The following is a 14,407-nucleotide window of genomic DNA, read 5'->3' as shown; positions in this document are numbered from 1 at the left end:
ACTAATAGATTTGGCCTATTGATGAAATATAGACTTTGATCAGCCAATCACAGCTTTTAAAATCATGCGTCACCTAGCAACGGGGTCAACCAGGCCTCCTCGCTGAGGTGAAGGTTTCTGTCACTGTCAGGTGAAGGTTTCAACTCCTCACTGGGAGTCTTTAGGTCAAACTGGGAGCTCTGTGTTCTCCGAATGCTGGTTTCCTTTTTTGTTTGGAATAATGAGGAGCTGCTAGACTGAGCAGTGACAGCTGCTGCTGAACTGATTTGGAAAAAACAAACCCAAACAGACAAAGACAAGCTGCATGAAAATGAAACACACACACACACAAACTGGCCAAATGTCACTTGTGTCACTTTATTCTGGTCAAATCCGCAAACAGTTTCCACACAATAAAAAACTTTTCAAATTTGCCATAAAATCTAGAAATCTGTAACATATAGATGTTGAGCAGGACGGTGCCACAGCAGTATCAGCTCCGCTTTGGTCCAAGTTGGTTTTTTCCCTGACTTTAGCTCTGCACTGCCATTTTGGTGCCATCAGCATGGAGAAGATGGGTGTGAGCGCACATCAATGGGAAGGAGTCAGTGAAGGGAATGAAGTGAGAGAAGAGGAGTTGATGTTGTGGAGCAGCTTCCCTCTGTCCCTTCAGGAATACATGGTCAGCTGAAGCCACTGTGAGACAGAACCCAACAGAACCAGTGTCACTGCATCTCTGCTTTCAAATGTTTGCACAAATATTCGTCAAAGAGCAGGGAGGTGATTTCCTACTTCAGACCAGTCTAAGAATTTTTCTCTGACTGACCAAACAGAGAAAATCATCACAGTCGTGTCAGTTTTGCCTATCCGGTTGGAAAATCAGTAAGTAATTAGGTCTTTAATACAACTTGTATTTACTAAGATCTCAAACTGGATAAACACATTAAATGTGGGAATACACTGCAGAATTACACTGCCATAGGCACGATCGCCAATTTAATCAGAGCTCGTTTTTCTGTAGCTTAACGTTGGGAAGTCAAACCTTCAACCCGTCAGTGACACAAACTAAACTGTGTTTTACCTCCTTGATGTCCAGGTCAATGGAGCCACTGTTGTCCTTATCCAGGGTCTTAAAGGCTCCTGCAGAACACACAGAAATCAGTTAACACCGTTAATGACTGAATGAATGAATATGTAAAGAGGTGAAAACAGATGGCTATGCCTTTATGAGGAATGTGTCAGTCCACAGATCTTTATTAAAACAGAATCACTTTAGAGATAAACTGTAACATCCTGTTATGTATACGGCAGAAAAAACAAGATAATTATTATGCCTCAAATTTCACTGAAAAGTTCTTTTAAACTTTCAACATTACAGGCCTGTTGACAGCACTCCATCTTTGCAAACATAAAAGAACATTCAATTAGAAAGTAAATCTGTAAATCAACTTTAAGCAAAACTTTCTGAACTTTATTTTTAAAGTCTTATAGATGTTCAAAATTGATTTACCTAGAAAAACCTGCATTTTTACTCAACATGAGCATCAGAAAGAAGAATACCTTGGGTTAAAAAATTGAAATCAGCTGCTCATTCAGTAAATATGATAGTGAGACTCACTGCACATGGCGTCTAGTCGCACCAGGCAGCCAATGTAATTGTCAAAGTCCATGTTGCCTGTCTCATCGCAGTAGCGACGGATGATCAGCTTGAAGAGCTCATCATTCAGAGGAAAACCTGCACACACAAACACATTTAGTCTGAAACGTCACGAACCCTGACCCTGCTCGTGTTGCAGAGACTGTCCAAACACGGGGCAGAGCTTCTCACCTGCAGCCTTGAAGGCGTTTGGCAGCTCACCAGCACTGATCAACCCTGAATGATCGCTATCATAGGATAAATACACGGCCTGGACACAATAAACAAAGAAATAAACAAGAGGCAAACAGCAGGAACATATTCTCACAGTCTGTCGCAGCAAAACAGCCTGTTGGCCTACACTGATACACTCAGCTCACCTGCCACTTCTTGATGTTGTTCCACAGGTATTTGAACTCATGGAAGCCCAGTTTACCTGTGCTGTCACTCTGAAGGCAGAGGGGTCAAAGGTCAAACTCAGGACTCAGTGAGTGCAAACTTTTGTTTGTAAACTGATTGTGATTTTCCTACTAGTCTTTCTACTACTGGTACTGCTACTACTACTTCAACTGCCACTATTTCTACTTTTACTGAAACTACTACTTTGACACTACTAATGATAAACAGCAGCACTCTGTGTTACATTGTGTTAGCACTATATTTTGTGGAAGGATACGTCCATGACTGCAACCATGCTCCTGCAGGACTCGATGCTGAAACCATCAGTCTTCAAGCCTGAATCTGAAACAGCAGATTAGCAACTTTGAGTCTGGGTAATTTTAGCTACATATTAAATGGTGGTCAATGTCATATACATTAGTAAGAAACACTGGAGATGTTGACAGGCCAGGAACATTAAAACAGAATCAGTACACGGGTCAGGTCCTTGTGCAAAAGCTTTTCACACAAGAAAAAAGAAAAGCAGCCTCACGTTTGGTAATGACTCTGTTGAGGATGTTCATCAGCTCCTTGGGGCTCACCTCCATGTCCTGATAAAGCACACACACACACGCATGTCATACCTTGTATTCTGACTGCTTTTTCTCCACAGTGAGTCAGAGCTGGTCTGACTGTGACTCATACTAAATCTGTTCTGACTCACTGCTGAAAAATGACAACATTAGTGGTGTGAACACTCAGTGATTGGTATTGATGCATCTTTACGGGAGAGGGCGGAAGGGGGTGTGAGTGTAGAATGATTGTAAATGAAAGCAATTTTGGAAAGAAAAGAAAATCCATCAGTTATTACGTGCACATTGATAAAATCTAATTATTACTGTCGTGAAAAAATTAGGACACCCTATGAAAGCCTGTGTATTTTTGTAACATTTTTGGATATATGGATATTTAATCTCAATTTTGACAATACAGAGAGATTAAAGTAATATATCTAAGCAATTAAAACTGAAGAGGGGATCTTCTGTAAATTGTAATTCCACAAAAATGCATATTCTAACTGAGGCAAAAGTTAGGACACCCTTATATTTATTCCCACTTAAAATGGCTCAAATCACACACAGGTATATCACACCAGGTGCACATGATTAGTAGATCAATCCTCAGAATTTTGAATGAGGCTTGCTCTTTCTAAATCTCAGACATTTAGTTAGGTGTACTCCTGACTGTTGAAGTGAGAGTGAGCACCATGGTGAGAGCAAAAGAGCTGTCTGAGGCCTTCAGAAAAAAAAATGTAGCAGCCTATGAGTCTGGTAAGGGATTTAAAAAGATCTCAAAAGATTTTGAAATCATCCATTCCACTGTCCGGAAAATAGTCTACAAGTGGAAGCTGCCAACATGCCCAGGTCTGGTCGTCCCAGCAAGTTCACCACAATAGCAGACCGCAAGATGCTAAAAGAGGTCTCCAAAAACCCTAAAATGTCATCACGGGACCTACAGCAGGCTCTGACTACTGTTGATGTGAATGTGCATGCCTCTACAATCAGAAAGAGACTGCACAAGTTTAACTTGCATGGGAGGTGTGCAAGGAGGAAACCTTTGCTCTCTAAGAGAAACATCAAGGCCAGACTGAAGTTTGCCAGAGGAATGTTGACAAAGACCAGGACTTCTGGAATAATGTTCTTTGGACAGATGAGTCCAAAATTGAATTATTTGGACACCAGAACAGAGGACATGTTTGGCTTAAACCAAAGAAAGCATTCCAGGAAAAGAACCTCATACCAACTGTGAAGCATGGAGTTGGTATGAGGTATGGTTGTCATGGTTTGGGGTTGCTTTGCTGCAGTAGGACCTAGTCAGCTAACCATCATAGAATCCACCATGAATTCTACTGTGTATCAGAGGGTGCTTGAGGAACATGTGAGACCATCTGTCAGAAAATTAAAGCTGAAGCAGAACTGTACCATGCAACACGACAATGACCCAAAACATACCAGTAAATCAACCAAGGACTGGCTGAAAACTAAGAAATGGAGAGTCCTGGAATGGCCGAGTCAAAGCCCAGATCTTAATCCCATTGAGATGCTGTGGGGTGACTTGAAACAGGCTGTACATGCAAGAAACCCCTCAAACATCTCACAGGTGAAAGAATTCTACATTGAGGAGTGGGGTAAACTTTCCTCAGATCGATGTCAGAGACTGGTAGATGGCTACAAGCGTCTCACTGCAGTTATTTCAACAAAAGGTTGTAACACTAGCTGTTAGGAGGTAGGGTGTCCTATGTTTTTCCTCAGTTAGAATATGCATTTTTGTAGAATTACATTTACAGAAGATCTTGAAAAGTCTTTTCTTCAGTTTTAATTGTTTTGTTATCTTACTTTAATCTCTCAGTATTGTTAAATTGAGATTAAATATCCATATATCCAAAAATGTTACAAAAATATACAGGCTTTCATAGGGTGTCCTAATTTTTTCACGACTGTAGGTGTTTTTTTCATTTCTTTAGAGATACTGTGAAATTTGAATCCCTCCTAAATTAGACCTGCTTGACGTTAACATGGGTGTGTACTATGTGTGCCGCTACCTACTGCTCTCTGGGGAGTTAGCCTAGTTGCTGCACGTTAAGCACATAGCTCTTCGTATTGCACTTAACTGGCCTTGTTAACAATGAGGAGCCCTCATTGTGTGAGCCAGGTGGATTACATGTGCTGTACTGTAAACCTGTGAAAAGGTAATTTTGTTCAGAGCTCTACAACTTTGCATTCACAAGTCAAAGTTTCTAAAATGTGGGACAAGATAATGATGATGTTTCTTTGATTGGTCAAGCTAAAAAACTATGCCTCAGTGTTTCACAAAGGGAATCAGTCTTCATAAGGAGCTTCAGGGATTATCTTAACAGCCCTAAGGCATCTGGGAAATTAAAGGGGAAGTCGTGGATGTATTGTGAGAGCTAGACTGGACTGACTACTAGAGGTCCATGACTCAGCTTCTAGATAACTTCCCCTGGACGACTGAGGATCGTCACAGACAACATGTGAGCTGGATACCAGATTACGACATGGCAGCGATGAGAGCTGCTCGCTTGGTGCATTCGCCAAAACTGTTTCCGCAATGTGGGAACACTGCACATGCAGGCTGAGTTCTGGTCTGACTGGTGCACACACCCCTCTGAGTCACACGGTGTACCGCCCTGACAGACAATGGCAGCAATGCAGATCTCTGTGCAACACGCCCTGCAGCCGACTCTACTGCTTCCACTGGTTTCACAGGATCTCAGGTGCAGAACTCTGAGCGTACGAGCCTTTCAGTGTAGTGTTACATCTCGCCTCTGCTGTCAGAACCCATCCACCACCCACATCTGATTCACTTACACAACAGTTCAACAGCAAAACAGTCCTGTGTTCAATATGAATACACAGTAAGTGCTGCAGAAAGATAACCGGTGGGACTGGGATGATTGTGCATTACATTCTGTACCACAAGGACAACAAGAACAGTCTTTCATTTCCACTCTGGATTCTCCCCAGCTCTCTGATTTAATTTCACAGGCCAGTGTTTTAGACGGCACTGTAAGGCTTCCTGATTGACATGAGGTGGTGTCAGCTCATCACAGACTGGAGTCCATTCAGTGGTCCTGCACAGATCTGTTTGGAAGATGATGGGGAGACTTTTGGTTAAGCTGCACATTTTTCTCTTTGTTTGACGTTCATCTCGTGAATATTTGAGAATAGGTGTGAACGGTGGAACCTGCCCAGCAGTGGGCGGGTCAGTGCAGGTTGGACTTTGTAATGCAGCAGGTAGGCGGCAGACAGGTGTGGGATGAGGTGAAACCAGACAGACTGACACAGACTTTTAAAAACAAAAACTTGTCGAACAGCCAAATCACCTCTGATGCTTCAGATGAGCTCAGACAGCTCAGCTGAGGAACAATAATAATATTAGCATTATCAAACAGATCCAAAGACCTGAAGGTTTCAGCGGTTTAAAGTTTCTGTAGCTCCCAGGAATTCACCTTCTTCAGGGCTGTTATAGTCACATGTAGCTCATTACTCCACCTGCCATCATGTGGTTCATTAGAGTCACATGACTGAAGGTGTGGGTGGGTGTTAAACTGCCCAGGGATGGATTTCAGGGCCGCACTGCATGATGGGTGGTCTCTCCTCCGTCAGCCATCGGTCTGTGGTCAGAGTGTGGACTCCCAGCTCCTCCACCTGCAGCTGCAGCCTCAGTCTGGGTCCTGTGTTTGTGCAGCTGCTGTTGATCAGTGACCTGCACTTACTACCCTGCTCTTTTTGGGCCTCAGGGGGAGCTGGGGTTGAAATGCACTGGGAGGTGCGAGGGCCATACTTTTTTAAAATGTTGATGAGCCGAGTGCCAGTTGTCACAGACACAATGCGTCAATTCCACACACTGACCAGAGTTAACTTCTGAGCACCAAGATGCAGAGGAAGAAAACATTACAGGTGAAATCAGGTGAACACTTTCTGTTCATCCTTTACCTGAGACTGTGTCTTTTTGGAGCAGCCTGTTTACACTGATCACCTACTGATCAGTGCTGACAGTGTTTCTAATAGATGAAGGAGTGGTGATAATGCAGTGCATCCTTTGAGCTCCTTGGATACATCAGTGTCATGTGATACAAGAACTATTTAACTGAGTCAGTGTGAACAGACACAGGATGAAACAACCTACCAGGAGGATCATGGACTCACCTCTCCGGCCAGCTGCTGGAAAACCCTCCGAAAATTTCTCTCCTCCTCACTCTCACTGGCCTCGACAAGGTTGGCATGTCTGCGAGGTGCAGGCTGTGCACACACACACACACACACACACACACACACACACACACACACAAAGAGCCACTGTTAGCTGTCACACTCACACTTTTAGACGTTTACTGTTTGTTTGCTTATGAAATCTTCCTCTGAGAGACTTGTTGAACACAGTTTCCTGGTGTTGGCACTTACGGGGTCTGAAGTACTAAACTGAGCAGGGTCAAGGTTGCTGCAGGAGGAAAAAACAGGGGAGGAGTCAGACAGCAGCTCTGACAGAGGATGGTCCAGTTCAGACAGGACCAGGAAGTGTTTTTTAGCCTAGCTTAGCACAAAGACCTGCTCACCTGGCAACTTTGATGATGCCTTTGATTATACCTAAGCCCAGGTTCATTTTGGTGTCTGTCAGAGAGAATGCAGAGAAACAAAGATTAGTGAACTCCACCCAGATCTGGGTCTGTCAACAACACCTGCATGAAATCTGTTGTGTTTTTAACAAAACACTAGTCATTAAACCATGAGGCTCTGACCACAGCTGTTGTTTCCTCACTATAATAAAAGTCACTTATCACTTAACCAATTATTCAGTCAATCACAATCAATCATTTGCTTTTCAAGCTTTGTTTGATATAAAACTATTGATAATTGCTTAACGCATAATTACAGCTGGAATAACTACAGATTAATACCCAGAAAACATCTGGATACTGAGCTGAATTCGTTTTCACTTCCTCCAGTGAAGTTTAAAGGACGTTAATAATAACCTGAATGTCTCATTAAACCAATTTCATCATCTGGACACTTTTGCAAACGATGAACTGATCGAATTGATCTATCCATTTTTGTTGTGGTCCTGCAATAGAGGAGACTGTCAGCTGTCTGAAGTATTATTCCGTTTGTACAACAACTTTCACTGGGAAAAATCATGCAAACACTGAATAATAATGATAATAATAATAATAATAATAACAATAACAAAGCAGCCTGACTGCTGCTCAGTCATGAAAGTGTCTCATGAGGAAACTGAAACTCTTCACGGACTGTGTGAAGCGCATTTTCCTAGATATTATTCTTGTTGGTACTTTTACACACACACACACACACACACACACACACACACACACACACACTGACAGTAAAAACTAAAGTATCAGGTCAAACAGTTAACCCTGCGTTTTCACTGGAAACTCTGAGAGTGAACAGACTAAAATAAGAATCAAAGAGTTTTTGTACTTACTGTACGTGCTGACACTTCAGTTCAGGACACAAAATACAGAGAGACAAACCTGCGCAGTCCTGAACCAGTTGGGCAGAAATATCCAGTTTCTGTTGTCGGTGCACCATCAGCCCCACCCAGGGCCGCGCTCCGGGCCTTAACGCCCGACCTGTTCCTGCGCACTCCGGTCCATACCTGGAAGTTAAGGCAGTACATTTACTCAAATACTGCAATGAATCTGAAGTATTAGTACTTTACCTGAGTATTTCCATGTAGTGCTACTGTTACCGGGTTATAAATTATTTTTATGTTATAATTATACAAAATAATGTTCAGCGCCAGGTTAACATGCCTGGGTAGTAAGACCTCCATCCGCTAGGGCTCGCACTCGAGTCAATGTGCGTTGTCTGTTCTTCTTCGGTGGTGTCTCCATTTTAAATTAAGAGCGCGCCCCTTCTCGTCCCCTTTTCCTGTTTGGAACCGCTGTGGGAGAGGAGGTATTGAGTATTTACCGGAGGGTCTTTTATGTTTTGTTTTGGGTACGAGGTACCTCAGAATAAACGGCAAAGTTCAACCCAAAAGCCCTGTGTTACTATTTGTGGTCAACTCCATAATAAAACAACGCAGAGTTTCTCAGAACACATCGAGAGCATTATACGATCGGAGTACACATGGTGACGAGGAGAGTGGGAGAGAGATCCGAGATGGCGATGTGGACGGCGGACGACCAGGCACAGAGAGGCGTCTAAGGCTACCGACTACACTACTACATCCTTGGACTTTACTACATGTCAGAGCCAACCCTTGCATTTTTCCTGCTCTACATTTATCTGATAACTAGTTTATTTTCAGAATCAGATGGACCCAACAAAATACAGTCTGATCATCAAATTTTACTGATCCCCGGTGGGAAATTCCTAAGATACCCAGCAGTATATAAAGTACTTCAAATTAGAAGTATATAAGGTAGTTAACATAAGCTACCCAGCGGTATATGAAGTACTTCAAATTAGAAGTATATAAAGTAGTTAACGTCAGCTACCCAGCAGTATATAAAGTACTTCAAATTAGAAGTATATAAGGTAGTTAACGTCAGCTACCCAGCGGTATATAAAGTACTTCAAATTAGAGGTATATAAGGTAGTTAACGTCAGATACCCAGCGGTATATAAAGTACTTCAAATTAGAAGTATATAAGGTAGTTAACGTCAGATACCCAGCAGTATATAAAGTACTTCAAATTAGAAGTATATAAGGTAGTTAACGTCAGCTACCCAGCGGTATATAAAGTACTTCAAATTAGAGGTATATAAGGTAGTTAACGTCAGATACCCAGCGGTATATAAAGTACTTCAAATTAGAAGTATATAAGGTAGTTAACGTCAGATACCCAGCAGTATATAAAGTACTTCAAATTAGAAGTATATAAGGTAGTTAAAGTCAGCTCCCCAGCGGTATATAAAGTACTTCAAATTAGAAGTATATAAGGTAGTTAACGTCAGATACCCAGCAGTATGGAAAGTGCTTCAAATTAGAAGTATATAAGATAGTTAACATCAGCTACTATACTTCCAGTACATTTGGATGACATTTAACATTAACATTTGAATGCAGGACTTTTACTTGGAACAGAGGGTTTTTACTCTGTGGTATTTCTACTGTTACTGCAGTACAGGAGCTGATTCTTCCAGCATTGCTCTGTTCATCACCAGATGTGCAGAACCAACTGGAAGAGAGAGATGCATAAAGTTTAAGAAATAATTTCACGGATAGTTTTGTGGAGTTTTTTTCTACTAAAACTATATTTTCTGTGTAAATATCTGCTGCAGATGAAATAAAACTTTGTATAAAGAGCAAAATACATCGTCATTGTGCTATTATGGTTTGCAACAGGAAGCAGCTAAAACAGCTGAAATAACTTTTCTCTACCATGAACTGTGATATCATGGTCTGCTCCATAAAAAAAATCTTTACTTTAGTTTGAACGTCTTCACAGGAAGCCAGATGCTTCTTGTTTCTGATTGTACCCTAGTGAAGCAGATTCTTTTCTGCCCTCCAGTGGTCATAGTCAGAAACTGCAGCACTATAATGCACAGTAACGCAAATTTATTAATTGTTGTTATTATTACGACCCTCTAGTGGCCACAGTGAAGAACTACAGTAAGATTGTCAGATTAAACTTGTCAATTTTGTATTTATTGCTATCATAACTTTATGTTGTTGTTGTTATAATAAATGTTAGTGTCCTTTTACTGGAATGTTTATCAGGTTGATTGGTGACTCTAAATTGCCCATAGCAGTGAGTGTGAGTGTGTGAGGTTGTTTGTCTCTATGTGGCCCTGTGATGGACTGGTGACCTGTCCAGGGTGTACCCCTGCCTTTCACCCAAAGAGAGCTGGAATAGGCTCCAGCAGATCCCTGTGAACCTGGTTAAGGAATAAGGGGGTAAGTCAATATTAAATATTCTTTATTATATAATTTGTTTATCTTTTGCTCTTAGAGTGAACGACAGGAAACGATCTCGTTCTCGTGGTGACAGTTGGAGACTACATATATATATGCAACTAGAAATCATACTGTATTTATTTTTAGGTATTTTTGTACTTTAAAAGTAAAAACCAACTTCTTTAAATTTATCTTCAAGCTTCCCACAACCCGTGAAAGCATCATGCCTCTCCCGGGAACGTCGGCCGGAAGTAGGAACTGTTCGTCCTGTGGTGAGCGGACTGCTGGTTTTTCTTCCTCCGGGCTCTAATGTCGAGATCTGCGGGTCTAGGACCAGCCGTGCCGGGATTCTGGTCCTCGGTACTGCTGCTGGTGCTGGCTGTGCTGAACGGGCCGGTTGGCGCCGTGTCTGAAAAGGGGAAATGGATTCTGGACGTCGACAATGTGAGTTTGTTCTGCGTTAGACTGAGGAACGAGAGGAGGAGCCGCAGCGTTTAGTTCGACTCAGTTTGATTTAATTTAGTTTAATTTGGTTTAATTCAGTGTGTTTAATGTGGTTTGGCTCCGTCGGAAACATATAAACAGCGTTAGCCTCCGTGAGCTAACAGGCACAGCCGCTGCTCAAGAAACAAACAAGCAAACAACAACATAAATCAGATAAAGTTGAAATTATTAAGATTATTAGTTATTGATCGTCATATTTAATATGTCTGTTTGTAACACGTTTCCTCACATGTCAATAATCACAAATTGATGAATTTTGTTTTAGTCCATGAATTGATTAGTTTATTGATCAGTGCTGAGTCAATAATAATCATAAATATACCCGTTAGCGGCGATAAGCGGCCCTCGCATCGAGCGCACAGCCTCCCCCAGCGGACCGCCTGGGGTCGGCGGGTCGAACTGTGTCTCCGGTATGAAGCGGCTCACTAAGAGCCCTTCAAACGAGAGCAGGATTCAAAGCTGGAAAGCTGAGGTGGGGGATTTTTTAATGTTAATGTTAATGTTTGTCTAAGAGACAGACACTGAAACACTTTACTTCTCCGTGGTAACCAGAGCAGCAGTTGTAAACACACATTTCCAGATGTACTGAGACACAAAAACACACAACATTAAGACATTAACAAACATATTCAGCCACGCGAACCATTGCACACACCCATGGACCGTGGACTACAGACCAGCAAACCTACACATTTATTGTTGTAAATTTTCATTTGACAGGACTACCAAAGCTGAGGTGGGGGATTTTGTAAATCACCCCAGAGGCTACCGTTGGAACCGAAAAGACACATTTTTCACAACGTCAAAGTGAAAAGAGTCTTGTCTCTCAGAAAACCAAAGGATTTATTCAATACCAAGGTCAAACTGTGTTTCCAGTCCCCTCACTGGGAGCCCTTTAAATGAGAGCAGGATTCAGACCGGGGAAGCAGCTGAGATGTAGGATTTTGTAAATGGCCACAGAGGGCACATTTCTGAGACCACAGTGATACAGACACATACAGACACACACAGAAATGCAGGATGGCAGGAGCAGCAGGCAATTTTACATTCATTACATCTTCCAGTATGCATCTGTCAGTGAAATACAATGGTGGCTCTTGATCTGCTTCATGGCAAGAGCGTGGAAAATAGAGCATGGGTCCCATTGACTTTTTTGATCAGACTGCCGTAAAGCCGTAAAGGACTTTTCTTCCAAATTTGGTACAGTTCTGACAAACTAAAATGTGGCTCTCCATGCAAATTTGTAAGTCCTTTCAGAGGGGGCGCCACTACGCCTATTGTGACTTTGCTTGATCACGTGATCGCGAAATTTGGATAACTTTTGAGATTAGGTAGGCCAAGAATGAGGTCATTCGGTCAAAAGCCCCCCCCCGCCCTGCGTTTATTCGTCCCTTGCACATTGAGCAGTTTTAATGGTCCATGCGCCGTGACCTTCGGTCGGTGCTCAGGCGTAATAACAGCAGGTGGTTTTTCACACTGGACTTAGATACTGATCCACATTCTGGTCTCTGACATATTATAGACTGATTATTTGATCAGTGTAGAAAATAATATTTATTTGCAATCTTGTAGCTTAGCTGCCCTGCAGTACGTATCTGACTGTGCTGTGACTCATTATAAACAGTATAAACATTATAAACTTTATAATTATTATAAACAATATAAACAATAAACTATAATTATTATAAACATTATAAACAATATCAACATAATCATTATAAACATAAACACTGAACAAATTTTGTTATTGTGTCGTTTTTTTCACCAAAACATTTCAGCTGTTTTGGTGTGATAAGATTCAGACTGAAAATAAGGAAATACTATTGTTTTATGAATTTAAGTTTCTGTTAAAATTGGCTTTAATTTCAATCACCAGTTAATAAACCAGTTGCACACAGATCATCCTCAGATCTTTTTCCGTCTCATCTCTTCTGTTTGTGGAGAAAACGTCACATGGTTTCTGTCACAGTCCGACAGGCTTCTCTCTGCGCTGTTTGTGTTTACAGGCTCAGTGTTATAAAATAATAAACGTACTGTCAGAGGTCTGAGGCATTTTGTCCTCTGCTGCTCTGCTTCCGTCCATCCTGGTCTCTCAGTCCCCTGATCCTGGACTCTCAGTCCTGTTTCTAACAAAAGCACAGAGCTCAGTGTCATCATCAACAACTCTGACCCAGAATTGGTCCAGAGTCCAAAGTGTTCTCCAAACCAAAGCTTCTCCTACAAGCCCGATTTTGTTTATTCTGCCAAAAAACAACCAAACTTACATCTGTCCCACGTCTGTGTCTCTGTGACCCTGGTTCAGCTTCTCTGCTACTCTTTTGGACTTTTTGGCTGTAATGGAGAGTCAGCGTTCAGCAGAGATCAGGGTGATGGTGGACCCAGAGGAGCACCATTTATTTTGGAGCCTGTGCACAGACACAGGTGGCAAATTAAACGAATCTAAGAATCTAAATCTAAAATAAGAATCTACTGTTGTAGGCAGTAGATTTTAAACTGTTTGTTTTATATTTAATCTTCCAGTGTTTCAGCTTCTTTCATTTCATAATAATGTAATGTGAAGTAAGTTGTTGATCTTGTCTTTCTTTTCCAGGACATGCTGAAGAAGCAGATGTACTTCTACTTCACCAAAACTCTGTTCAACAACAGCTTCATCCATCTCAAATGTGAGTAGGTCGTCTTCTTCTTCTTCTCCTTCTTCTTCTTCTCTTCTTGTTTGGGCCTGGTTGTTTTGAATGGCCTTCTCTGGAGCAGTCTGGCACTTTGGAAATTCTTTTAGTTTTTCCCAGAGGCAGATGGTAGTCCACATGCAGTCAAGAGGTCTGCAACTGGGCTTCTAGTACTTAAGACAAAACGCTTCACCACTTATCCAATTCAGCTCCTTCAGGGAGGACACACTCTGCATCCAGTTTGTGGATCAGAGGGTTCACAAGAGTCGACCCTCACCTGTGCTCACTTCCATTGTCCACCTAACGTGCCTGTTCAGATTAGGGGTGGGCGAAACCAACCTGAAGGATAAATGTGAGTTTTCTACCAGCTTTTCCTCAGTCTGATGAAGCCACTTGGATGAGTAGTGAAATGTTTCTACCTAAAAACTAGAAGTTCAGGTGTCATGACTCAACCTGTAAGACCAGTAAAAAGCTCGGTTCTGTCTGAAAGAAGTTGCCTGTAGCCACTAATCTGGTGTGTGTGTGTGTGTGTGTGTGTGTGTGTGTGTGTGTGTGTGTGTGTGTGTGTGTGTGTGCACGTGCGCGCGCGTGTGTGGACGCGTGTGGACAGTGGTGTCAGAGACCTGTGACGCATCATTCCCTGTTGAGCTGAAGGTGTCCTGGTATCTGAGAAGCTCCCACTGCTATGACGAAATCTTCAGCCTGGACGTAAGAATCTGTTCGCTGCTGACTCCTCAGACTGTCAGCTCCACATCTGTACAGCTGTTTGTTCATCTACATTTACATTTTATCT

At 42.1% G+C, this 14,407-nt stretch overlaps 2 protein-coding genes across 5 annotated transcripts in view; one reads left to right on the top strand and one right to left on the bottom strand.

Annotated features, from left to right (window-relative positions):
* Positions 1-333: 333 nt before the first annotated feature.
* capns1b (calpain, small subunit 1 b) lies at positions 334-11,412 on the bottom strand. Of its 2 annotated transcripts, XM_026299187.2 has the most exons (12): positions 11,271-11,412; positions 8,070-8,194; positions 7,131-7,185; positions 6,979-7,015; positions 6,724-6,816; positions 2,547-2,604; positions 2,292-2,356; positions 1,996-2,064; positions 1,808-1,886; positions 1,598-1,714; positions 1,061-1,119; positions 334-675 (listed from the first exon to the last, which is right to left on the bottom strand). In XM_026299187.2, exons 1-12 carry the CDS (start codon positions 11,297-11,299, stop codon positions 649-651), a joined length of 813 nt encoding a protein of 270 aa, XP_026154972.1. In that variant the 5' UTR covers positions 11,300-11,412; the 3' UTR covers positions 334-648. The 2 variants fall into 2 exon arrangements, with proteins under 2 accessions (XP_026154972.1, XP_026154973.1); XM_026299188.2 differs by lacking the exon at positions 11,271-11,412 and having other exon boundaries at positions 8,021-8,168.
* Positions 10,684-14,407, top strand: part of LOC113125614 (transmembrane protein 87A) — a 20,781-nt gene continuing 17,057 nt past the window's right edge. For all 3 annotated transcript variants that reach the window (XM_026299185.2, XM_026299184.2, XM_026299186.2), the window contains exons 1-3: positions 10,684-10,888; positions 13,539-13,611; positions 14,225-14,322. In XM_026299185.2, coding sequence (XP_026154970.1) covers positions 10,754-10,888; positions 13,539-13,611; positions 14,225-14,322 — 306 coding nt within the window. In that variant the 5' untranslated portion in view covers positions 10,684-10,753. The remainder of the gene's footprint in view (positions 10,889-13,538; positions 13,612-14,224; positions 14,323-14,407) is intronic.

Source organism: Mastacembelus armatus, chromosome 13, assembly GCF_900324485.2.
Source record: "Mastacembelus armatus chromosome 13, fMasArm1.2, whole genome shotgun sequence".
Lineage (NCBI taxonomy): Eukaryota > Metazoa > Chordata > Actinopteri > Synbranchiformes > Mastacembelidae > Mastacembelus > Mastacembelus armatus.
The sequence above is the reverse complement of the archived record's forward strand: the minus strand, read 5'-3'. Positions and strand labels throughout refer to the sequence as shown.

What these genes read in the sequence shown, in the direction of transcription:
- capns1b (XM_026299187.2), bottom strand. Translation starts at nt 11,299, where the DNA reads ATGCGAGGGCCGCTTATCGCCGCTAACGG. An exon ending in GGCATCATCAAAGTTGCCAG is followed by an intron (nt 7,016 to 7,130) that starts GTGAGCAGGTCT and finishes TTCCTCCTGCAG; the next exon opens with CAACCTTGACCCTGCTCAGT. An exon ending in AGTTTAGTACTTCAGACCCC is followed by an intron (nt 6,817 to 6,978) that starts GTAAGTGCCAAC and finishes GTGTGTGCACAG; the next exon opens with CCTGCACCTCGCAGACATGC.